The sequence below is a fragment of the Lynx canadensis genome, chromosome A3 (assembly GCF_007474595.2).
Source record: "Lynx canadensis isolate LIC74 chromosome A3, mLynCan4.pri.v2, whole genome shotgun sequence".
Lineage (NCBI taxonomy): Eukaryota > Metazoa > Chordata > Mammalia > Carnivora > Felidae > Lynx > Lynx canadensis.
The window spans coordinates 10,009,846-10,035,864 of record NC_044305.1 but is presented as its reverse complement, the minus strand read 5'-3'; the positions used below and the strand labels follow the sequence as shown (position 1 = coordinate 10,035,864).

Genomic DNA, 26,019 nt, shown 5'->3' with positions numbered 1-26,019 from the left:
AAAAAAAAGCTGGGGCGCCTGGGTGGCGCAGTCGGTTAAGCGTCCGACTTCAGCCAGGTCACGATCTCGCGGTCCGTGAGTTCGAGCCCCGCGTCGGGCTCTGGGCTGATGGCTCAGAGCCTGGAGCCTGTTTCCAATTCTGTGTCTCCCTCTCTCTCTGCCCCTCCCCCGTTCATGCTCTGTCTCTCTCTGTCCCAAAAATAAATAAACGTTGAAAAAAAAAAAATTAAAAAAAAAAAAAAAGCTTTGAATACACAGAACCCATAAAGGAACATGCAAAGAGGTAGGCAGGTCTCAAAGAGCAAGTTTTATGGCATCCGTACTGCTCCTTAAACAGAGAAATGCCCTAGACCATGGATGGTAGTGTGCTCGCATTGCAATCTACTGGAGGACTAGCTTTAAAGATTAGGGCTGAGAACATTAGGTACAGACACAACACTCTTATGCACAACTGCAAACACATGGAAACGTTCATCTTTGCCCTAGCAATCCCTCAAGGAAGAATTTACCCTGCAGTTAACTGGGTGGAAGGAAAACTATGCCACAATGATGACCCAAGCTATTTAATAGTTTGGAGGAAAACAAGAGTTTGTCCAGCAATAGCTGATTTTGGTATTACCGCGGGTATTTAACGAGGATTAGCCAGAAACGGCTGTTCCCTTGAAATAACGTCTGAAACATGTTGGGAGAAGAGGAAACGACTTTCACGCAAGTAAAAATAATCCTCATACATTTCAATCTAGACCTAAAACTTCACTGTGGGTTAGTTATCAAGTGAGAGAAGGGGTCAGCATAGACACTTGGGACTAATGGATCTTGGCTTAGGTAATTCCACTTCAGTTATCTGAAGGACCTCGTTAATCTCGCTTTCGGAGTCAAGAGTGACCATCCCACCCCAAATCTAGAGGAGTTGAGGCCAAAGGACAGACACACCTTGGAGAGGGCATCCACCTGCAAAGGAAGTTGCCATGCAGGGATCCTATCAGGTGAAAGGCTGTGAGAACATAATCCCCAGCCTTCTCTGATGTCAGGAGGCTCCATTCACAGATGTAGTCCTATCTTCATCCACGAAGATTCTCCTAAAATCTGATGCTGGTTCTTGCCACTGGGTTTGCAAAGAGAAACACAACAAAAGGGAGGTAACAGGGTACTTTGCCAGTTGGACACTACCCTGGTCTTGCCTTTGTGTCTCTCCCCAGGGGGTACTTTTCCACCACCCTCTCAAAGAATCTTCTCTTGGAATTAAGTGCCACCTCCTACGTGGTTCTCTCTGCCCAATGACTGGTACCAGGTAGGGATTGAAATATGGGGTAATCTACAGCCCGATAAGCCGTCTGTGGTCACAAGGGAACACAAGCAAAAGTTCTCTAGACTCAGTTTACTCTAACACAACTTGTATGCCTGAAGAAAGCAAGAAAACAACCAGCAAGTCGTTCTTTGTGTGTGCTTGAGAAATGGGTCCAGTAGGGACATAGGCGGATGTATTTCGATTCTAAGACCTGGGGGGGGGGGGGGGTCACGAGGGCAAGTGATTGTTCACATGAGAACTCTCAGGTTTAGAGCAGAAACTAACCAGAGACATACGCACCCGGTGGGGGGGGAAGACAAAAAAAAAAAAACATCCGAAATTTATTCTCCAACAACACAGACAGCATCAGCAGGTGAAACTACAGGGGTTTCTCCATAGATCATACATTCACAAGGCATTGTTTGCTTGACAGTAAGAAAGCCTCTGGTGTTCTCTGTAATAATATCCACTTCACAGTGTAGACAGGTACTAGTTATTGTGTCCCACTTACAATTCCAGGAAGAAAGGCACAATGTGGCAAAAAAAAAAAAAAAAAAAAAAAAAAAATTTTTTTTTTTTTTTTGGATCCTAAAGTCAGGTGCAATAACACAAACTTTTGATAACAGTCTTGATCTACTTTTCCACATAGAAGGAGACTTCTCCACTCAGAAATTAAGGTCTTTCTTTCTCCTTCCTTGTTAAACCATTAGAGCAATGTGCCCTCATTTGCTTCATATTACATATACAAACAGGGGGAGGGGGCGTTTACAACAAAGAACCATAAAGATATCTTAAATGTCCAGTCACTCCCACCATACATCAACTCAGGTTGAAGACAGGGCGTCAGAACACTTCAGCGGTCATAAAATAGGAAAATAGAGACTATGGCTACAAAAATAAAAATAAATGAGGTAGATAAATTAAAGCTTTCACACCCATGACTTGCCTGTTCGTAGCCTTCATGCAATACTCAAAAACAATCTTCACAATCACTTGGCATTTAAGTTGCACCAAGGACATTTTTGTACAAATTAGTATGTGTACCTATAAGAAACATGCCCTTCCATGAGTTTCTTAAAGAATGGAAACCCCGTTCCACAGAGTAGGCACTGGCGAACCAAAATAAGTCACCTGAGGGTCCCTGCGAAGGCCACCTCTCCTGCTGGTTCAGGAAGGAGGCATTTGCAAAGCATAGGGAGTACATTGGCACTCTTGGGGTTCCAACTGAACTGTATTTAAATAAGCAGCAACACGCATTGACTCCCTAAGGACAAAAATCAGTCCATTCGAGGGCATTCTATTTAAGGTTCCAAGGTTGAAGGAATTTTGGAATTCGTTTGACAACCTTAGTTAAAAAGAAAAAAAAAAAGTACATTCAGGGGAAAAAAACCAAAAAACAAAGGATGGGTGCAGGGTTGGGGTCATACAAAACAGGTCCCTAAACAGATGCCAGATCTTGTCCGTGTACCCGCATACAGACAGTCACTGGGGAAGTATATAGCACCCCCCACAATTAGGCTAACAGTTGCCTTTTCCACTGTGGTTCAGTAAGTTCCAACTTGAAACAAGGGGATCGTCTTTGGAAATAGTTACTCTAGGTTGTACAAAGGTTTTATGTATACAGTTTGTCGCAAGTAACAAAGCTACTTTGCAAGACCCGCTTCCAAAATTTAAAAAAAAAAAAAAAAATTCTAGTCTGTTTTTGTTTTAGTATGCATTTTTTCTTTTTTAGGTTTTTTTTGTTTTTCAATTTTTCTTTTTTCAATTTTTTTTCAATTTTTTTTTTTTTGCAAAGCAGCATAACATCTGATTGTAGGATTTGCCTGAGGTTGTGATCTCACACTGTAAACATCATTTGCACATCAGTAAGAAAACAAACAGGAGGGGATGGGTTCTTTTAAAAAGGGGGGGGGGGAAGTATAGTGGGGAGGTCATTCTGCCTCTGCATTTCTCCCTCAACCAGGGATCCCTCCCGGAGCTTAGCTGACTGCAATCTTGTTTTCTTCCAGGAAGTGAGGGAACTGGTGTTTGGGGACACCGTCAGCAGCACCCGGTTTTTCCACTTCGGCACCGAGGGCAGACTGGGAGCCGTCCAACTTGGAGATGGTGGTGTTGTTCACAATGGAGCTAGCCCCCAGGGAAACTGGGAGCGTGGGGATGCCGCCACTCTGGATCACGGAGATTTCGTTGGTCTTCATGGCCAGACCTCCGTTGAGCATGGTGGTGTACTGGTTCCACACGACGGGGTCCACGCTCACCGAAGGGGCCAGGATTTCCTTGGGAAACATCTCGGGAACTCTCTTCCCATCAGTTCCTAACAGAGCCATGGTGTTCTCGATGGCCAGCTTCCTCCCTCGGCGTGCAGAACTGTTGTTGGCTCCGTGCGTCATGTAGTGAACCTGTGGGAACAGGAACAGAGAGGTTCCCACCAAAACGGGGACTCGTCTTGGGGTGGGGGAGGGGAGGAAGCAGAGGATCGGGCAACAAGGGGCCCACATTCCCGCCTAGAGGCAAGTAAAGCCCAGCGAGGCAGGGCTACAGGCTCCAATTCTGTCCCCGTCCCACTGTTCCAGTGGGTTCCTACAGGAACCCTTACTATGTGTCAGGCTCAAATACTAGGACACTATGTATCCTCTCAAGTGCTAGATTTAAAACTTGTGAATTACAAACCTACACAGTTGTGCAGAAGGTAACACACTTACACACGTGGAGTACAAATAAAATGGGGGGAAATCTAGGAGACCAGTAGGTTCCGTCCATGCCAATATCCTGGTTCTTATCGGTTACATCATAGTTTTCGCGAAATTCTACCACTGGGGGAACTGGGCAGAGCGTGTAAGGATCTGTGAATTCTCACTGCACGGGAGTCCACCGTTACCTGAATAAAAAATGTGAGTTAAAAAATAACTCTGGAACAGAACAGATGCTGCCCTGATGATGGCACGGACAGACCAGATACACAGGACGTCAATGATCGTCATCACTACTCCAGAGTAGTGAAAAGTCTGGCTTTTGAGTTTCTAACTCCCTTTGAGCTCCTTCAAAAAGAGTCGGAAGAGGGGTGCCTGGGCCGCTCAGTCAGTTAAGCGTCAACTCTTTTTTTTTTTTTTTTTTTAATTTTTTTTCAACGTTTATTTATTTTTTGGGACAGAGAGAGACAGAGCATGAACGGGCGAGGGGCAGAGAGAGAGGGGGACACAGAATCGGAAACAGGCTCCAGGCTCTGAGCCATCAGCCCAGAGCCCGACGCGGGGCTCGAACTCACGGACCGCGAGATCGTGACCTGGCTGAAGTCGGACGCTTAACCGACTGCGCCACCCAGGCGCCCCAAGCGTCAACTCTTGATTTCGGCTCAGGTCATGATCTCACAGTTTGTGGGTTCAAGCCCTACATCAGGCTCTGCGCTGACAGCTTGGAGCCTGCCTGGGATTCTCTCTCTCTGCTCCTTCCCCACTGTCTCTCTCTCTCTCTCAAAATAGATAAACTTAAAAAAAAAAAAAAAAAAAAAAGAGTGGGGAGAATGTGATGGGCACTAGGTTTCTCAGGTACCCCATTTCAGCTTTCCTGACATCCTGAGAAGTTAGTAGTTATCTGGCCAAGTGCGCTCAGAAGTGACCTGCTCTTAATCGCTACGAGCTGTTAAGATGTTCCAGGCATAATTTGAAACATTTAGGAATATAATTCATTTCATCTTTAGGAGCACTCTGAAGTTGTCACTACCATTAGTGAGTCACGGGAAACTGCCTGGGAAACTGAGGCACAAGGAGCCATCTGCCCAAAGCCACTTGTGCAGAGAGAAACAACAACAAAACGAAAACAGAAACAAACACATCCCGGGGCCTGTGAAGTCATTTAAGCTTTCTGTTTCTAGAAGGTGGTATCAGAGATGAAATTACTTCATGCTCCTTACCTAGTCGTTTTCACCAACTAAAAAATTAAAAGAATATAGCTTGGGGGCACCTGGCACCATCGACTTTGGCTCAGGTCATGATCTCGCGGTCCGTGAGTTCGAGCCCCGCGTGCAGAACCACCCTTCCGACCCTCTTGCCTCCCCCTCTCTCCGCCCCTCCCCTGTTCGCACTCTCTCAAAAATAAACAAACTTAAAAAATAAATCAAAGAGGACAGCTTGCTTTTGTAATAAGTACGTTTCATTTTTTAAATGATATACGGTCTCCTTGGTCAACTTTTAAGTTTCAACCTTTATTTGAACCACAAAGAATTCAATTAGTCTACTCATCGGAGACAGGCAGAGATCCAGAGGCCCGGTTCCCACAAACCACAGGCAGGGCAAAAGGGAAAACCCCAGGTCCCCAGTTCTCATCCCTTGTGCTTACACAGGCCACGTTCAGGCCTCATGTGGGGAAGGACTCCTTCCCAGCTCCCCAGGTAAAATCTTAGGTCGACTGTCCCTATTGATATCAGGCTCTTCTCCGGAAGGACCCAGCTGCTCAGTTTTGAAAGCACAGCGGATAACCTGAGGCCTTTTTTCTTTTTAACTGCACTGGCACTGGATCCTATAAATGTTTAACTCCTGCTATTCATTTCAACCTAGCAGGCTAGGAAAACAAAACATAGAGGGTGCTCATCAAGTCTGGATGTACACACAAACCCATAAATGATTTCTCCACACATTATACTATGTGACATTTATCACTGGTTTCCAGGCTAGATTTTACCTATCTACTCGATTAGTGTTGAAAGAGGTCATGGTCTGCCCCAATATTGGAGGGAAAACAACCCTAAAGTGTAACTAACTACTTTATACTAAGAGACAAGAGCATCTCTAATAGACCATGTGTCCTATTCCTAGACAGCATCCTTTGTAAAATGCATCACTATTCCTTGTGCCCCTAAGATTAGGAGAAAAAAAAAAAAGTTACCAATTTCAGGCACTGACCATAAGAAGCATCCCAATTTCAGATATGTTGTGATGTGAGAAAATATACTGTCTAATGAATTATTTCAAGAGCCAGCTGGGAGATAGGACTATATAGTATCCCATCTGGTCTTTTTTTTTTTTTTTTTTAAATGGTTATTTATTTTTGAGAGAGAGACACAGAGCATGAGCGGGGGAAGGGCAGAGAGGGAGACACAGAATCTGAAGCAGGATCCGGGCCCTGAGCTGTCAGCACAGAGCCTGACGCGGGGCTTGAACCCACGAACCGAGAGATCATGATTAAGTTGGACGCTCAACCGACTGAGCCACCCGGGCGCCCCAAGAATAGGTATTCTCTAATCCGATGGCCTTCAAACTTTTCAAAGGGGCGAAATCTGCTTTTACAATTGAAAAGATACAGAGAACTTGAGAAAAGAACAAAGTCCCCCCCCCACCCCCGAGTTGAACATTCTTATGATTTTGTCACAAGTTGCTAATCTCTTTGTCTTTTTAATATTTTTTAAGGTTTATTCATTTTTGACGGAGCATGAGCAGGGGAGGGGCAGAGAGAGAGGGAGACACAGCATCCAAAGCAGGCTCCAGGCTCCGAGCTGTCGGCACAGAGCCCGACGCGGGGCTCAAACTCACGAACCATGAGATCACGACCTGAGCTGAAGTCGGACGCTTAACCGACTGAGCCACCGGGGCACCCCCATCCCATCTGGTCTTAATGGAAGAATTCATCACGAATGGGGGACACCAACAAAGCTGTGCTGGCCAACGCCTAGCCCCATCCCTGCGGAGAGCCCGAAGAAACTCACCTTCAGGTTGCCTTTGGTGGTAAAAGCACGCCCACATATGTTACACACGAAAGGCTTCTCCCCAGTGTGAGTCCTCTCGTGAATCTGAAGGGCGCTCGCCGAGGAGAAGTTCTTCCCGCACCGTGCACAGCCGTGCTGTTTGGCCTGCCGGCGTGGCTGGGCCACCAGCAAAGGAGTCATGCCTGGGGACACGGTCGCAGGTCCAACAAACGCGCCAGGGACTTCGACTTTCACATAGGCTGGCTGGGCGCGGATAAATGTTGATGGCAGGCTGCTACGACCTAGTATCCAGAGAAAAGAAACCCCAGACCTTTATCATCCCGTACTCATTCCTTCTCAAACCAAAAAAGAGCTGTGATGACAACTGCCCATCGACAGCCAGGAAACGGCTTTCTGGAATCGTGTGCCTCGGAGGCGGCTTTTCCTCCTTAGCGTGTTGACCTGCTCGGGGAGCGACAACTCAAACGCTTCCGAAAAGTCACCACTGGGGCAGAGAGGTATGGACAGGAAACACCTGAAATTCAAGCTCCTGCATCAGACGTTTTTATCTTTAAAAGGGGCGCCTGGCTGGCTCAGTCGGTGGAGCACGCGACTCTTGGCCTCGGGGTCAGCAGTTCGAGCCCCACGTTGGGTGTAGAGAAACTACTACTTAAAAAAAAAAAAATTTTTTTTTTAACGTTTATTTATTTTTGAGACGGAGAGAGACAGAGCATGAACAGGGGAGGGGCAGAGAGAGAGGGAGACACAGAATCGGAAACAGGCTCCAGGCTCTGAGCCGTCAGCACAGAGCCTGACGCGGGGCTCGAACTCACGGACCGTGAGATCATGACCTGAGCCGAAGTCGGACGCTTAACCGACCGAGCCACCCAGGCGCCCCGAGAGACTACTACTTAAAGACAAGTATTAACGACACCAACAGGTACCCCACGATTTACGTGTGCGTTTATAATGGGTTAGATTCTTTCTCTCCCTGTCAACATTTATTAACCTGCGGACCTTACATTAGGGAGCGGGACCTCAGAAGCAAGACCTAGGACTCATCTCGGTGGCCAAGAAGGCGTGCGCCCACTTTTGCACACATTCTCCTCCCGGAGCACTTCCCGAAGATTACCCAAGTGTCTCCCCAGGGCTCACACACACACAGAAGCAAAGACCAACAAGCCTGCTGTCCATCCCCCGTGCGCATTAACCACCGCAAAGAACACGATGTGAGTACTAGGACGGGGGGGGGGGGGGGGGGGGGGGGAGTTATTATCTCCCTCTACCCAGAGAGGCTAACTGCCCTAACGAGGGAGAGCTGCTTTGCAAAGATCACACTGTCCGTTTGTGACGTTCGACCCGGGTTCCTGTGGGATGACCTCGTGCCCAAAATGGACCTAAGCGAAATCCAAAGCTCTATCACCTTCCATCTCAGCGCGGCCGTTCTCGGCGCTGTCTGCTTTGCCACCGGCGTCGGGCGATCTGGACTTGATGCTTTCTGCCTGGCTATTGGCGGGGGACAGCGCCTGGAAGGACGTGGTCTCCAGGACGTCCGGACTTCGGCTCTGGTACTCCTGGTCTCCCATCACCGAGGAGGACGAGTCGTTGGTCAAGCCGTCACTCTCCACCGAACCGTTTTCTCTGCTGCTTTGCCGCTGCAGGACGAGGGGAGCGGGGCCCGCCTTCCCGGGGGGGGCGTCTAGGGAAGCCGTCACGGCGAACCCCAGGGTGGGGGACGCGGCCTGCCCGCTGGGGAGGGGCAGCGGGACCTTCAAGGAGCTACCACCGGGGGCCTCCGGGGGGCCGAGCTCGTCGACGTCGATGTTTTCGATGAGATCGTCGTGACAGACGGCCCCCGCACCGCCGTCTTCGCTGACCATCACTGGCTCGGGGCCCGCGAAGTCACAGGGATTCTCGGGCAGCGGCGTGTTGGGAATCTGGCCGCCCATGTGCATCCGGATGTGCTGCTGCAGCAGGACCGCGTTGGTGAACTTCCTCTGGCAGATGGGGCACGAATGCTGCGTCTTGGCGGACGTGTTGGTCCGGTGCACCCCGAGGTGCGTCTTCAGGTTGCCCTTGGTGGAGAAGGCCCGACCGCAGATCTTGCACTGGAACGGCCGCTCCCCGGTGTGGGTGCGGTAATGCATCTTGAGGGAGCTCTGGCAGCTCAGGACCCGGTGGCAGATGAGACACTCGTTGGGCTCGGCGGTGGCCTTGTCGATGTTCTCCACCAGCCGCTGCAGCTTCAGGGTCTCCGAGCCCGGCTCGGGCGTCCCGCTCCCTTGGAAGCCACCGACCCTGGGGGAACTGTGGTGCGGCCCCAGCCCGGAGAGCAGCAGGGAGCCATCCCCGCCCTCTGGAGAAGGCCCGGGCTGCAGGTCGCCGGGCGGGGGGCCGCCCGCGAGGTCCTTGGGGTTAGTCCCCGCAGAGAGACTCTGAGGTAGCCCTGCACTGGGGGTCCCTGACACGAGGACGGGCTTGCTGTCTAACGAGAGGCTCGATTCGTCTACGGGGACCGGTGCAGAGAGCGCATGGGGGATGCCATTGCCCGCCACCATTTTGTCGTGGAACTCGGCAAACAGCTGGGGGTTCGCCTTCACCTGGGGATGCCGATGAAAGTGCACCTTGAGGTTGCCCTTGGTGGTGAAGCGGTGGCCGCAGACAGAGCACACGAAGGGTCTCTCGCCGGTGTGGGAGCGCAGGTGGATCTGCAAGGAGCTATCGGTCCCAAAAACCTTGCTACAGTACTTACACTTGTGCTTGCAGAGGACGGCCTCGTCTTTGGGCTTGACCTCCACCGGGGACACGTTCGGGGGCTTCCCCTTCCCCTTCTTGGACGGGTCTAACGCCACGGTGGAGAAAGGGCTCGGGAAGAGCACAGAGCCGGGGGCCTGAGGTAGCAGGGCGCCGGGAAGGCGCGACACGACGTTGGGCAGGACCCTCGTCCCGTCCGGCTTCAGGGCGAAGGGCGCCAGCCCCTGGGACACGGAGCCGCTCGCGGCGGGGACGTGCGCGTGAGGTAGCTTGGCCTGTTTCAAGGCGTCCAGAGCCAGGCCCTGGCCCGCGGCTTTCTGGCTCAGCAAGGCCACGGCCGCAGACACCTGCTGGGACACGTGGCTGCCCAAGGTCTTGAGGGTGTCGGCCCCCGCCACGCCGGAGTGGAGGGCGTGGGAGGCCCACGTGTTCACCTGAACGCGGATCTGCTCCGTGAGCTGGATCTGCTGTAGCTGCTGCTGTTGGAGGCACAGGATCTGCTCGAGGACCCACGGGATGCTGCTGGCGCCGGGCACGGGGGCCGGCGGCGCCTCGACGCTCCGCTGATTCACGGCCACCCTGGTGCCCCGCAGGGCCTGGAGGGTGACGTTGGTGCTGGCCACCTTGCCTTTGGGCAGACAGCTCACGTCCTGGGACGCGGGCGGCGGGGCCGTCTCAGTCTTCAAGAACACGACGGACTCGGCCCCCAGCTTCTCCTTCGTGTCCCCCGGGCCGCCGCCATCCTCCCTGGGACCGTCCTTACTGCTTGGACTGTGCGGCTGGTGGCCCAGCACCGCCCCGGAGAAGTCTTCCGAAGGCACCGGCCCCTCGCCGTCGTGCATGATGAGGACGGGGGGATTTTTAGTGCAACTTTTCTTGTGTTCCAAGAACTCGGAGAGGCTGAAGAACTCCGCGCAGCATTTCTCGCAGACGTGAGTCTCCTCCCGACGAGGCCTCTTCCCTGACACCCCAGCCCTGCTGACGTCATTGCCACTCCCTGGGTGGTTCATTGGAGCACCTGGGACAAGAGAGAAAAAGCTAAGAATTCTGCCCGAGAAAGGAGGCGGGGCGACTTCTAGGCAAAAACCACAGCTCACAACGCAGAGGCCTCCGCAACCTGGGTCCCGTCCCCACAAGCAGGAGACTGTAAAAGGGAACTTATGCAGGGGGTTGAATTGTGATACCCCCCCCCCAAAAAATACATCCCAGTCATTATACCCAATACCTGTGCACATGACCTGATTCGGAATAGGGTCTTTGCAGATGCAATTGGGGTGAGTCCCTAACCCGATGCCCGGGTGTCCTTAAAGAGATAGGGGAAAGAGACGAAACAGAATAAAAGCCACGTGAAAGACTTATGTGGCCCTAAGCCAGGATTGTGGGAAACCATCAGAAGGTAGAAAGGAGGCCTGGAATGGCTTCTTCCTCAGAGTCTCCAGAAGGGACTGACCCCACTGATAGCTCAATGTTGGATGTCTAGCCTCCAGGAAGGTTAGACTAAATTTCTGTGTTTTGTTTTTGGATTTTTTTTTTTTTAATTTTCTTTTAATGTTTACTTATTTTTGAGAGAGACAGAGCTCGAGATGGGCAGGGCAGAGAGAGAGGGAGACACAGAATCCGAAGCAGGCTCCAGGCTCCGAGCTGTCAGCACGGAGCCCGACACAGGGCTCGAACTCACCAGCTGAAGTCGGACGCTTAACTGCCCAAGCCGCCCAGGGGCCTAAATTTCTTTTGCTTTAAGCCATCCAATTTGTAGCAATTTGTTATGGCAACCGTAGGAAACTCACAATTTATTATTAAGGTAAAACCCTTAGAGCTCTGCACTCTACTCGGGGTCTGCCTGTAAAGGCAAGTGAATTTCATGCCGTCAACACAAATGACATTGGAGACCTGCTCAAATCACAGGTGCTCATCCCCATCCTGGGGCCACCGAAAGCGAAACTGCAGTAAATCACTCATTCAGTGTGACCAGTGCACCTCCCCACTTCCAAGATGCCAACAACGACCGCAGTGCCTAATTCACCGAAAATACGGAGACAGCACGCTGTCTAAACAGTACATTTAGACGAGGAAGGCCAAGCAGATATTCCCAGAAATGCTTTCATGTTCAAGGAAGGCATGACGATAGATAAAGACTTCAACGACCTCACAGATGAGAGAAGCCCCAGAATGAGAAGAGGGGAGGGGAACGAAGGGTTTCACGCCTCTCCCTGAACTTGCAACTTCTACTACTGTTATATACCTGGAATTACATGCATAGGATCAATTCTGGACAGTTACATTCCTAAAAAGGATTGGCCTGTGGATTTCCGTGTGTGTGTGTGTGTGTGTGTGTGCGCATATTTCTTTTGTAATTAGGCACTATTCCCTTCGGGGTTAATGACAGCCTGCACATTCAAATGCCCGTCTTGGGGGCGCCTGGGTGGCTTAGTCAGTTAAGCATCCCACTCCCGCTCAGGTTGTAATCTCGCGGTTCATGAGTTCGAGCCCCATGTTGAGCTCTGTGCTGACAGCTCGGAGCCTGGAGCCTGCTTCGGATTCTGTCTCCCTCGCTCTCTGCCCTTCCCCCGCTCATGCTGTCTGTATCTTTCAAAAATAAATAAAAATATTAAAAAATAAATAAAGCGCCCATGTTGGGACTGCTTTATCTGGATGCCTGGGTCCTGAGAGTAAACTACTTGCTCTCATTTCCTGGCTATCCTAGTCTATGTATACCCCCCCCCCCGCCAACTAATTAGTCACAGAGGCAGTATACCTCGGAGCCAGCCAACTCTAGGCATACAGATCTAAATCGCACAAATAATTGCACAAATATACAAAGATCCATATAAGTAGGGATTTTTTTAAAGCAACGTTTACAGCAGCAAAAGTAAATTTTGATCCACTCATAGACCAAAAACTGCATTAACTTCTGTACGCTCTGACATGGAGACAGAAGTTAGGTGAAAGAAACGGGCTGCAGAACAGTATGTAAAACGTGACCATTTTTGTTGAAAACCTGTTTCAAATGTACCGATGTGTGGAGGAAAGGCCAAGAAAGACACATGTTACTTTTAAATTTTTTAATGTTTATTTATTTTTGACAGTGAGAGAGACAGAGCATGAGCAGGGGAGGGTCAGAGAGAGGGAGACACAGAATCTGAAACAGGTTCCAGGCTCTGAGCTGTCAGCACAGAGCCCGACGTGGGGCTCGAACTCACGGACCGCGAGATCATGACCTGAGCCGAAGTCGGACACTCAACCAACTGAGCCACCCAGGAGCCCCGATACACATTACTTTTAAATAAATTGTTGCTTCTTTTTTTTAATTAAAAAAAAATTTTTTTAATGTTTATTTATTGTTGACAGAGAGAGAGTGCATGAGCGGGGGGGGGGGGGGGGGCAGAGAGAGAGGGAATCAGAATTTGAAGCAGGTTCCAGAGCCCCACTCAGTTTGAGCCCAGCTCAAACTCACAATCATGACCTGAGCTAATGCCAAACAGCTTAACCTACTGAGCCACCCAGGTGCCCCGTTCAATTCCTGTTGCTTAAAGCAAACTAATTTATTTTGCTTCTCAACTCCTTGGGTGATTACACTCCCTAAAACCATGGGGTTTTGACAGGAGGCCCACAGTATGAAACAGGAGTTCATCTTGAAAAAGCTTATTTCTCTTTTAAAATTTATGTAAGGTAGACTAATCTTTATGAATTTTAGACCCAGTAATAGGAAGTTTTGCAAGGTGTGTATGGGTTGGGGGGGGGGGGGCGGGCAGGGAGAAAGAGCCAACCACCATAAACAGGTCTGGCCAGGGAAGGGAAATCAGGTTAGGGCTGATCCAGCAGCATTCGCCTGTAAACAGGTGTGATATGGTAGCCTTCCCCCTCAGAATTTGCCTGAAACATGCATAATCATGACACCCTCATAAGGTAGATGTGTCTGGGTTAAGTGAAGTGATTACTTTAACAAATGAGTCAAGTACCCACTAATGTGCCTGGGGCACCACCCTGGATGGGATGTGGGGAAAGTGCAGACGTGGCAGGTGTTCAGGGAACATTAGTTTCTCCATATTTATCTCTAATGGCTCAAATGGTTAGCAGGGCAACTAGGTCTGTGGGAGAACAAGACGTAGAAAAATGGTCATCTAAAGCCTAAGTCACTAACAGTTCCCACTCCCTACTGTGTGCAAGGCGGGGGAGAGCTCGCAAATGGGGCTTATGTCCTGCACTACAGTTCGGACTAGGGACCTCTAGGTGCCCCATATGTATATCACACAAGCCTATTAAATACTGGCCCCATTTACAGATGAAAATAGTCATAAATAGCTTTTGAGCACTTACTGTGTGCCAGGCAGAATTCTTTTTTTATTTTTTAAAACTTTTAAAAAAAGTTTTAATTTATTTTTGAGACAGAACACGAGCAGGGGAGGGGCAGAGGGAGAGGGAGACCCAGAATCCGAAGCAGGCTCCAGGCTCCGAGCTGTCAGCGCAGAACCTGACTCGGGGCTCGAACTCATGAACCGGGAGATCATGACCTGGGCTGAAGTTGGACGCTCAACCCACTGAGCCACCCAGGAGCCTCATAATTCTGTTTTTAAAGTTTATTTTGTAAGACACACAGAGAGAAAGAGAGAGCGAGAGCGAGCGAGCAAGCAAGAGCATGGGAGGGGCAGAGAGACAGGGAGAGCAAATCCCAAGCAGGCTCTGGGCTGTCAACGCAAAGACGGACTTAGGGCTCCCTGAGCCACCCTGGTGCCCCATCTAGGTGTGATTCTAAACAATGTACATATTATTAACAACTCTATGAGGTAGGGGCTAGTCTATGTAACAGAGGGGGAAACTGAGGCACAGGAGACCTTGATTTGCCCAAAGTAATACATTTGATAAACTGCAGGGCCAATATTAAAACCCAGGCATGCAGCGCCCAGATCCTCCCTCGTTCCTACCCTTCCTACCATAATATGTTTCTTCTGTTGAGACTGCAACTCTATTTCCTCTCAAAGACCCCCTAGGGAGGACAAGAAAAGCCTGAGGGTCAGGTTGGCAAGAGGGAAAGGAGACTAGGACACCTGCTGCCATCTTTCTACCCCCCCCCCACCTCCCCCCGAAGCCACTTTAAAAGTTAGGACACAATGTATAGGGCGGCTGGATCAGTCTATTAAGTGTCTTGACTTCCGCTCAGGTCAAGATCTTGCGTTTGAGCCCTGCGTCTGGCTCTGTGCTGACAGCTGGGAGCCAGAAGCCTGCTTAGGATTCTTTGTCTCCTTCTGTCTGTCTGTCTCTCTCTCCCCCTGCCCCTCCCCTGCTCACGCTCTGTCTCGCTCTCAAAAATACACATTAAAAAAAATTAAAATAAATCAATAAATAAAAATAAGTTAGGACACAACATACTCCTGCTATGTCCAGGTGGAGCCCAACAGGTACCTCCTTCCTTACAGCCCTAATACTGGTTCCCCATCAGTCACAGCCCAAGAATCAAGTTAAAAATATTTGGAAACACACACGCGCGCGCGCGCGCAGACACACACACACACACACACACACACACACGCGCGCGCGCGTCAATTCCCAGAATATAGTATCTATCTCCACACTTTCCTAAGACTTGAAATAAGGTGTTTGTGAGGATGTTAAGCGGCACTCTTAAAAGCAATCCTGGCAATTATGTGTCAAGAACTTGAAAAAGAACTTTTTAAAAAGTTTCTCTTGGCGGGAAATACGGGATGTTGGCAGGTGCGTACATATGGACAGCTCCTCCAGAACTCTGGGCTACATCATGTTAGCATGAATCTTTGTGAGGAACTTACTCTGTATAACACAAGGATACATTTCCCATATTAACAAACAGCAAAAACAAAAACGGACGCACCCTGGTCAGGCAGTAAGGTTCTGGTTAAATAAACCAGGCTACAGAAAGAAAAAGGCAGGGGGCACTTGGTCCCTACAAAAATAAAAGCAGATCTATGTTATATGTGCTGCTTCAGGACAAATGCCTGAGATTGATTTCAAGGGGAGGAAAAACAGATAGAGGATGGGATGTGTATCTATGTGTGGTCTCATCTGGGTTTGTGGGTAGAGATATAAATTTGTACCTGGAAATTTTCTGAAAAGAAACTGAGGCTGCTTTCTAGGTCTTAGAGTATGGGCCTGAAGATTGAGGGTAGAAGAGAAAAATTTTCAATATATGCTTTTATACTATGGTTTCTTTTAGATTAGCATGTCCCTGGGGTGCCTGGGTGGCTCAGTTGGTTGAGCGTCTGACTTCAGCTCAGGTCATGATCTCGCGGTTCGTGGGTTCAAGCCCTGCGTCGGGCTCTGTGCTGACAGCTCAGAGCCTGGAGCCTGCTTTGGATTCTGGGTCTCCCTCTCTCTCTGCCCCTCCCCCGCTCATGCTCTGTCTGTCTCTCTCTCTGTCAAAAATAAACATTAAAAAAAAATTTTAAGATAGGGGGCGCCTGCGTGGCTCAGTCAGTTAAGTGTCTGACTTTGGCTCAGGTCACGATCTCCCGGTTCGGGAGTTTGAGCCCCGCGTCGGGCTCTGTGCTGACAGCTCAGAGCCTGGAGCCTGCTTTGGATTCTGGGTCTCCCTCTCTCTCTGCCCCTCCCCACCTCACACTGTCTGTCTCTCAAAAATGAATAAACATTAAAAAAAAATTTTTTTTTAATTAGCACGTCCTACCCTTGGACTCAAACAATTCTAACTCCTGGAAATTCCCAATAAAGCCCACGCGAGAACGCCCATTCCACTTTGCAAAAGAAAACGACCACCACCTTCCACAAACAACAAAATACGTGCATCTTAACTCCATCTTTGCAGCCACATAAACAAGCATCTTTGTGCCCAGTTCGCAGATGTGGAAACTGAGGCACGAGCAGACATAATTAGGTGGCCCAGGGTAACAGACTAACCAGAAGACGACGACTAGGGATTGGATTCTTAAATACTATTTACAAGGGCACTAAACTTAGTGGTGTCATTTATTTCTCAAACCTTCATTCCATCCTTCTATGGAGGCTTCTAAAGCTTCTTTCCTAATCATGGCTCCCCCCGCCCATTAAATTTTAATGCCACAAATATATTGTATGTGTTTATGCACCATGGGCCTTCCCCAAAGGCCACAAACCACTGTAATCACATTTTCTGCCCCCCTCCCAAGAAATGTTCACCCCCCCCTCTTGGGGACAATATTCCCTCACTGAAAACAGGTTGTAAACCAGCATTCTTAAACTGGAGTCCATGAGGGGCGCCTGGGTGGCTCAGGCGGTTAAGCGTCCAACTTCAGCTCAGGTCATGATCTGGCGGTTTGTGAGTTCGAGCCCCACATCTGGCTCTGTGCTGACAGCTCAGAGCCTGGAGCCTGCTTCGGATTCCGTATCTCCTTCTATCTCTGTCTCTCCCCCACTTGCGCTCTGTCTCTCTCAGTCTCAAAAATAAATAAATGTAAAAAAAAAAAAATTAACTGGAGTCCATGAAATTAACTAAGGGAAAAAAAATGAGATCTTTATTTTCACTAATCCGAACTAAAATTTAACATCTCTTTCCATTATAAATGTAGAGAACATACCACAGTGGTATTTGCAGAACTTGTAACTTCATCAACAGAAAACAGGTATCTTCCTATGATATTAATGCTGTTGCAGGACTGAAAATTCTGGTAGTTACCTGACCAGCTGTGCTAATCTTACTTAATGTGTTCATAAAGAAGCACATGTTATGACATCACAAATGTTCTTGAGAACTCTATTTCCAGGTAGTTTCCTTGGTACTTCTAGGCCCTTTATTTTTTGCAGTGAAATACATTCTGTTGAGAAGGGGTCTACGGCACAAAAAAGGTTAAGCCTCCCCCCAAGGAGCTAACCGTTTCCAAGAGTGATTTACAGCCTGAATACCAGCTTGCCTTCACTGTATACACAGGCTGGCCTCCTCTGCAGCGTCCATGCATTACCAGCAACATCCCACTTGGGTCTTAAAACAGCAGCTCTGAATGCCTGTGCGGTAAAAAGTGCTTCCACATCCAGACCACCACCGGCAAATAACCGAATCCGTATTCGCCAGAGCGTTAAGAGGGCTCGGTTATGAACAACTGCTGGGTATGCGCGCGTTAACCCTTCCCAAAAGGAAAAAAGCAAAGTTCAGAGAGATTACCCAGCAACCAGTTCTTCCATCCCCCCCCCCACCCCCACTCCGAATTTTAGGAATGTTATCTCTCAGCATCTAGTTATCCAATAAGTTGGAAGAATGCAGTAAACCCAGCAGGGGTCCTAGATTCAATCACTGCCAAATGGATAGAAAATACTCTTACTATTGTATAGGAGAAAAGCTCATCTACTAGAAGCCAATCACATTCTGCAGACTTGAAAATGCTTCAAAAATAAAACCTCCATAATCTTGAGCAAAGCATTAGGACTCAAGCTTATCTTTTTCCCCCATTCCTATATTAAAAGAACCACAATGAGTAGATTATCTGAAGTATACACTATCTTCCACCCTCCCCCACCCACAGGATAATTGCTTACCAAAAAACAAAAGGAAATGGAGACGTTCTTTGAACCAGTTGAAAGTGCCCGTTTACCAGTTTAGTTTTACATCTCAATTCAGCAATCAGAGAGAAACGCTTCAGTAACACGGCTTTAATTCAATTCATAGTTGGCAAATTAGAGCTATAATTAAGTTCTACTTGATTAAGAGCTAAAAACTTGTTCCAAACAGTCTTGGATCAAAATTCAGGGGCTCTGCTGAAAAGGGAAAAAAACAGTCAAAGAACCAAAGAAGGCTATAATCGCTGGTAAAGCGTCTGAGTTTGGCTATTTACATGAAGAGATATGTCCCCCTTTTCCCTCAACTGGAGCTCATCTTTTAGGCAAACTTGTAAACTCCATGCAGGCAGGGGCTTTTATTGTCCCCTTCCACAGAGCCCCTCCAGAACAAAGACTGACCTAGACGTGAAATTCATTTGGGAGGAAGAAAAAAAAAAAAAAAAAAGGATGGTGGCGACTGGAGATGCGCAGCTTGTCTGGATTCAGAGTCTTTTAAAACGGTTCGGATGCTTTCTCTCAAGAATCACAAGTACAACAGGTTAAGGGCTGATGAAAAGGAGAACTTGCTGAACTCTTCCCATCATTTTTCCAGGGCAAGAAGGCCCAGAGCGTGAGATGCAAACGCTGCTTTATTTCGAACTCTCTTCCCAAGGATCCCTTAATGTAAAGTCCAAAAAGGCACATCTCAAACATTAAACACTCATCGTGGCTTCCTCATCAAAGGGACTGATAGAAAACCCCATCCCATCACCAATCCGAGTCAGACCATGATAAAACAGTCCCTTGGATTCCGAGCGTGGCTAAAACCCACCGTGAGCATGCCATTTCAACTGGGAGCTGCTGTTTACTCAAAACGAGTAAAAATGAGAATTACAGATAATGTACTTGAGGTCCCCAGCCTGGTAGGCGGCAGACTCTCAATTAGCTCGTACCCATCTTGACACGGTAAGTAAATACAATGGAAAACATGGTTATTGTGAACAAAACTAATTACTCATCACATTCCCAGCACACAGTTGGGTCTTTGTAGTTGAAATTATCTGAACAGGATTCTTTACCTCCACTGTAGAGAGGGAAGAAAAAAAATCCAAAAGCTCAGAGAAACCGAGCAGGTCTCAAGGTTACACAGCTGAAAGCTATACCCGACAGGAATGCACATCTCTAAAACCTTACCAAAAACCTAACTTCATTTAAAAAGAGGTGAAGTGTTAAGCCCATCTTCTGTCTCCCAAGATGGCTCCCCAACTCTTCACCCATGAGGAAGCTAGCAGAGGCTTAAATGACCAAGTGCCGACTGGTGCAATTTACTTTTAACGGAACAAAAGGGGCTGCGGGCAAGTTGGAGACCCTTTATCGCAAACTCGGATCCAAGCACAGAAAGTCGGCCTGCAACACGCAAGCTACTATCAACGAGATTTCCCTCTCTCCCGCAATTAAAATAGGAACTCCCAAGTGCCCTCTCCTCCGAGTCATTACAGCCAGGGGTAGGCCCTTGTTTGAAAAGTTGGGGATCTTAATCGTTGGTGGTTGTAATCCAGTTTAGCACAAAGGGCATTCGAAATTCTTTTGAGAAAATGCTAATTTTCCCGTATGTAGCGCGCAGTCCCCTGCCCACCTGCAGATTTTTTAATCTAATTGATCGCCAAGCTCCATTTTCCTCCCTCCCTCTAGAACTGCGTTCTTTACAAGTGGATCTCCAATTGGTCTTGCAAAACAGGACCGGCCCAATCTGTTTTTAATTATACCTATCTATGTCTCTATTTATATATATATATACACAGATCTGTCTATACAGATCTATACAGACACGTGTATCTGTATAGTTACACATCCATAATACACAGATAGGTACATACACCCAGGCTGCTCAAATGCAAAATGCAGCCATTAAAAAGTACTGCTTGGGGACACTACCTCCTGTCCCATGCTGGCAACCGGAGCCTCTGCAAACACAATCTAGGATCTCGAGGAATTCTTTTCAAGAATTCCAAAGACTTGGCAAAGAAGGCCAGGTACAGCCAGGGATCGCGCTAGCCACCGGCTCAAGTCCCCGGGGGCGCCCGTCCTTTGGCCCAGCCCAGGGCTCTGCATCTCCACCCCCAACCCATCCCACCCATCAGGTGTGAGCCGGTACCTGCGAGGGGACCCGCCTCTCAGCAAAGCGTGCTGCTCCAAGCCGGGCCTCCAGGGGGCGCCCGCGCGCAACTCGGCGGTCCGCTCCAACCCAGCGATCAAGAGCGAACCCACCCCCTCCCAAATCGTGGAGATAGCGCACAGCCAGGCCAGAGATCCTAAGCCCAGCTCGGGTTAACTGATTGCAAACTCCAACCAGGGTTCATTTAAGAAGCTACCCTGTAACAAGCTCCCCCCCCAAAGGTGCCAAACAACTCGAAAAGCACCACTTTCATGCGCCCACCAAAAATGAAGGGGGTAGGAGAATGGGGAGGTCAGAGCAGAACCAGGGGAGGGGTCAGAGCCCGGAGCTCGCCCCTCCTCTTGGGAGGAAGCGGGCGGGCGGAGGGTTAACCCTTTTGTTCCAGGTGGGCCAGGCGACGAGCCTCTCCATGCTCCCCCCCCCCACAGCACCCCCCACCCGAGGCACAAAGAAGAGTCCATCCTCCTGGGACCTCGGGTGCGCGCAGCCCTGACCATCAGACGCCCCGAAAACGCACAGCCTCCCCTGGTGAAGCCGATCTCTTTAATTTGCCCTGGAAAAATGTTATTTGCGGGAAAAAAAAAGGGTTTACATTCACCTATTACAAACTTGGGAAACGTTATTACATTCCCTTCCCGGGAAAAAAAAAAAAAAAGAGAAGGTGGCCAATTCCTTCCCATCGGAATTGTGGCTCAGAGCGTCTGGGCGTGCAGCGCTCACCCCCATCAGAGGCTGAGAAATTAGAAAGCAGGCGGGGAGCAGAAGGGAAGCGACCCACAAGGCCCAAGAGGAGGTTTACGACGCCCCCTCCCCCACGCGTACGCTAGAAACTTATCAGGCGACAATTTGGCGGGCCAGGACGGAGGGGCGATAGTGGGAAATCGACTCGCTCCTACAACCGCCTCGGTTAAGTGGCTAGGAGGAGGGGAGTCTGCCCGGCCGCTCCCGGCGGGGCTGGGGTCCCGAACGCCTCCCGACCCCGGAGACGCTCGCCGCGGAAGCGTGGGGCGGGTCAGCCCCGGGAGCTCGCCCTGGCCGCGACCGCCCAGTCCTGGCCCGACCTCTCCCCTCTGGCCCCTGGGGCGCGCTTCTGGAAAGCCGGGCGCCCCAGAAAAGCCCTGCAAAACGCCAGGCGGGTGCACCCCAGAGGGGCGGCCGCGCGCCCGCGACCCCGGCCCCTGGGGGCCTGCACCCCTCCCGCTCGCCGCGGTTATTTTTAGGAAGTCGGAAATCAAAGATGGCTGGAGGTCAGGCCCCGAAAGGTTAGGGCGAAGATCCGCAGGCGGCAAAGCCCAGGGAGAAAAAGCCAAAACCCTCAGTAAATTCTGAAAAGGGGCAATACCGCGCCCTCCTCCCCCACCTCCTCGGGCCCTCCAGTCCCCTCCACGGAGCGGGTGGCTCGCACCCCAGCTCCGGGAGGTGGGGAGAGGTCGCGCCCCCTCCCCCCGCTGGGCCCGGGAGGGGCGCGTGCAACAGATCGCCCTCCCCCCGGGGGGGGGTCTTCTAGGGGTGTGCCCCTTCTCCAGCCTCCTAGAAAAGCCCCCAAGGGGTGAAGGGAAAGGTGGGGACCCTCGGGGTCTTTCTTTTAAAAGCGGCGCCCGAGAGGGAGGGAACCTAAGTTACAAGTGGGGGGGGGGAGGTTACTACTAGCGAGGGGAGTGGAACCAATTAAGAGAGGGGCTAGGAATGAGAAGGGAACCTTTCAGGAATAAGAGGGACAAGAGGGGGTGGGGGGGGGGTCAATCTTACAAGAGGAGCCGACCTGGGGGGGTGAAACTTACACGAGAGGGACGCGGTAAAAGTGTAAAATGAACAAGGGCGGGGGTGGGGGGGGGGATGAGGGTGACTTCTCTAGGAGCGAGCCCCCAGATCTTGGTTCCAGAATCTGCGCTAGAAGCCGCTGGCTCCCCGAAGCTCGCGCCTTGGAGGGTCCCACGAACGTCCGGGAAACTGCACGCCCCCGGTGCGCGCCCCCAGCCCCACTCACCCGGCTCCCCCGTCGCCGGCGCCGCTGGGGCCGCATCTGCAAACTCCGCGGCCGGCCGCTGCGGCAGCTGCTCGCCCTGGTCCTCCTCGGAGTTGATATGCTGGGGTTTCGCCTGCTTGCGCCTCGACATGGTGCGAGCATCGGGCCGCCTGGAGAGCCGCGGTAATTTGCCCACTCCGCCACAAATTCCTGGAGTTAGGAAATTTACCCCCCTTCGGCCAGAACGCGCATGTCCCAGTAATTATTATTATCAATAATGCATTGCGATTTATCATGAGCCCTGACAGCTGATTGGCCTGGGTCCAAGACCTCAGAGATCATTTAAATAAGCCCTCATTGATCAGGGAGGGGCGAGGCATTCTGGGCTTTGTAGTCCGGCCCTACAGGCGACAAAGGCGTGTTCATCTGGGGAGGGCAACTAATTAGCATCCGGGCTCAGATTGGCTAGGTCGTGCACGAAATCGGAGGGGGACCCGTCCTCGCCCCCGCTCTCTGAGTCCTTGGAGAGAAGAATGAAAATAATTGTGTGCTTATTAAAAACTAGGAGCTTCCGTAAAAGTTTTGGAACGGGCGTGTTTGGCAGTGGGCTCTAGAAATTACTTTTGTAAGGCTGATATCCGCGCAAGCCCAGGTCGGAAGGGCTTTTCGGTGGAATAGTTTGGCTCGATTTTTACATCTACCAAAAGAAGTCACAAACAAAAAAAACTGAGATAGGACCCCTGTCTCCTTAGATCTTATTTTTGATTGAAACGTTTAAATTGAATTTCGAGATGCCTGAAGGATGATGGAAAGGGTGTTTTATTCAACCTTACCAATCCATCTCACCCCTTAAAGTGGCCTTGGACTTTCCAGAATTTCAGACCATTTATTTCCTTTAAATACTAAATAATAGCACCCCCTCCCCCCCCCCCATTCATATTCACAAGGATTCGTTTGTTGTTGCAGTGCGACCTTGATTTTTGCTTTGGGGGTTTATTTTTACTCTAAAATGACTGGATACTAAATACAGATTCAAGGCGAGTATAGTCAGAGATAATATCAAAACAGCAAGCAATTGCATTTTTTCCCCCCCGCAAGCCATAAATGTCTGATAACATCATATTTTATTACGGAGACAATGTTCCTAACATCTCCCACGAAATAGCAATGAGTCCTGTCAGAGTCACTGGTTATGGGTAATCTTAACCATTGTTGAAATTTTTTGCATGGCTTCATTATGGAAAAGGGATTTAGTTCAAAGCGATCGGATCATCCTGACCCGGGACGCCTGGCACTTTCTAAAACTGCGTGTGCATATTACATGCACATACATCGATACAGTAAATAGGTATTTAATTCCACCACCTTGTGCAATGTAAATGCTCAGTAAGCGTTGAGCCAAGATGAAATGTGCAGCCTTCTGAGTCTTGGATTGGTGTTTCCATATGATGCCTCTGGGCCTGAGTATTTGGCATTTGCTTCATTGTAAGAGACCGTGCAACTGTAAACCACTCACATTTGTGCCTTACATTTTCTCAATTAGTTATATATCAAGTTCCCAGCTTGTAAGAGTTTCTTGTAAGCTCATCAGAAACACAAGCCCAGAATGCTGGGCTCATAAATACATTCACCTGGGCGTTTGGACATCCCAAGGCAGAAAATAAATCAGTTTGATCATCTTTTTGATATTCATGGCCGTCAATAAAGACTTACTGAAGGAAGGTTAACCTCCAGTTTTTGAATCTGTTTGAAAATGTTTTGCATTGTTTTATGTAAGTCCCCTAAAGCAAAAAAGATAGAATTAACAGTCAATGGCCAAAGTTGGGAAGGTAAGAATTTGGCTTAATAATACATAGAAGCCATTTAGAATTCTCATACTGAGTAAAAAGGCCAATTAACACCTGCCTTGCTGACTAATTTACTTCTATTCCCAACACCTTTTCTGTTTAACATAGCGTGGTGGGACATGTAAATGACAAGCCTAAATGAATGTACAATAGGTTTACAGCTCAAGCCATGTTAGTGGCTTAAGAAAAACTTCATTAAAGATACGGTTGCTTATATTTAGTTATTTTAGTTGATGATCGTTTCATCATTTCTACTTAGAACGAGGTCATAAAACTGTGCCTCTTGTGTCTCCAAGTGGTGATGATAACAATTATTGTTTGAGCCCCGGTTGTATGCCTCAGACTCGCTAAATGCACACTCCTTTGTTTTCTCTTCCCAGGGAGGTCAGCATTGCTTTGTCCATCTGGAAAATGAGGAAACTGAGGCTCAGAGATGTCAGGTGACTTAAATAGGAAGTGTCTGAGCTGGGGGTCAATCCCTAAACCCAGCTCCAAAATTATTCTTATATCCCCACACCAGTCATGCATCCGAAGCTGAATATAGACAAGATGATTGAACAAGAAAAAAATGGTGGTAAAAGAAAACATGTTAAGTGAAGCATGTCCTGAAAATCCCAGGATCTGTAGAAGTAAATTCCACAGGTAAAATCCAGGAGAGATTTTCCTCAAACGGAAACCTTCCATGAACGCCGTGTCAAGAAAAGAAAGACGCAGTACACGTTTTGAATCTGTCTCCAGTGGTGAGCTGCATCGAAGGGCCAGGGGCAGGAGGTAAAGCCACCAGAGCAGAGCAGAGAGAGGGTAAATGCAGACAGCAGGACTATGGGCAACTCCCTAATCAAAGGTAATTTTTCTGATTATTTAATACTCCTTAAACAACCAAAAGACCTGGGTGGGACCAGAGTTAGGAAAAAAAAATAAAAAGGACTGAGGCCCCCCGTTGACTCTGTTGAGTGTCCAACTCTTGATTTAGGCTTAGGTCATGATCTCAGGGTTGTGGGATCGAGCCCCAAGTTGGGGTCTGTGCTGAGTGTGGAGCCTGCTTGAGATTCTCTCTCTCTCTCTCTCTCTCTCTCTCTCTCTCTCTGTCTCTCCCTCTCCCCCTCAGCTCCTCTCCCCCACTCTTGCTCTCTCTCAAAATAAAATAAATCTTAAAAAAAAAAAAAAAGATCAAAGCAAGAGATATTAAGCTTTCGTTAGGTGACTGGGTTTATATAATCCAGTCATTCTCACTGTTTGCCCCAGGCAGAAATTGTTGGGCAATTATTGTTTTTACTGCTTCTGTATTTATTTATTTATGTACTTAGAGAATGAGAGATCCTGTGGGGGTGGCAGCTGGGGGACAGAAAGAGAGGGCAAGAGAGACTCCCAAGCAGGCTTCTCACTATCGGCATAGAGCCTGACGTGGAGCTCGATCCCACGAAGCCAATCGTGAGATCATGACCTGAGCCAAAATCAAGTGCCGGATGCTTAACCGACTGAGCCCCCCAGGTGCCCCGGGAAATTCATGTCTTGTTCTATCTTTCAGGCAAGCGCTCTATGAAAACCGAGGCTTTACTGTCAATGAGAATCTTCGGGATACATAATCCTATGGCATCCTCATTAAAATCCTTTTTTAGTCCAGCTTCAAGATGGGAAAACAAGCTCAGAGCGACAAGTATAAGCCGGATGTGTGAATGCTATGACTGTCCAGTTAAAGGGTGTAGGTCCCTGTTGCACTCAGCGCATCTACCCTGTTCTGCAAAACTTCCCCGTCCGCTTCACCCGGCCCTCCCTTACTAAGCGTGCCGTCTCAGTGCAGAGTTCCCTGCCTACCAC

General features: G+C 49.2%; 1 protein-coding gene across 2 annotated transcripts; it reads right to left on the bottom strand.

Moving 5' to 3' along the window:
• Positions 1-3,183: 3,183 nt before the first annotated feature.
• SALL4 (spalt like transcription factor 4) lies at positions 3,184-22,567 on the bottom strand. 2 transcript variants are annotated; one of them, XM_030308954.1, is made up of 4 exons: positions 22,376-22,567; positions 8,389-10,737; positions 6,987-7,267; positions 3,184-3,687 (listed from the first exon to the last, which is right to left on the bottom strand). In XM_030308954.1, the coding sequence occupies exons 1-4, from the start codon at positions 22,503-22,505 to the stop codon at positions 3,268-3,270; spliced, it is 3,180 nt and encodes a 1,059-aa protein (XP_030164814.1). In that variant the 5' UTR covers positions 22,506-22,567; the 3' UTR covers positions 3,184-3,267. The 2 variants fall into 2 exon arrangements, with proteins under 2 accessions (XP_030164814.1, XP_030164815.1); XM_030308955.1 differs by having other exon boundaries at positions 9,718-10,737.
• Between the last annotated feature and the right edge of the window lie 3,452 nt (positions 22,568-26,019).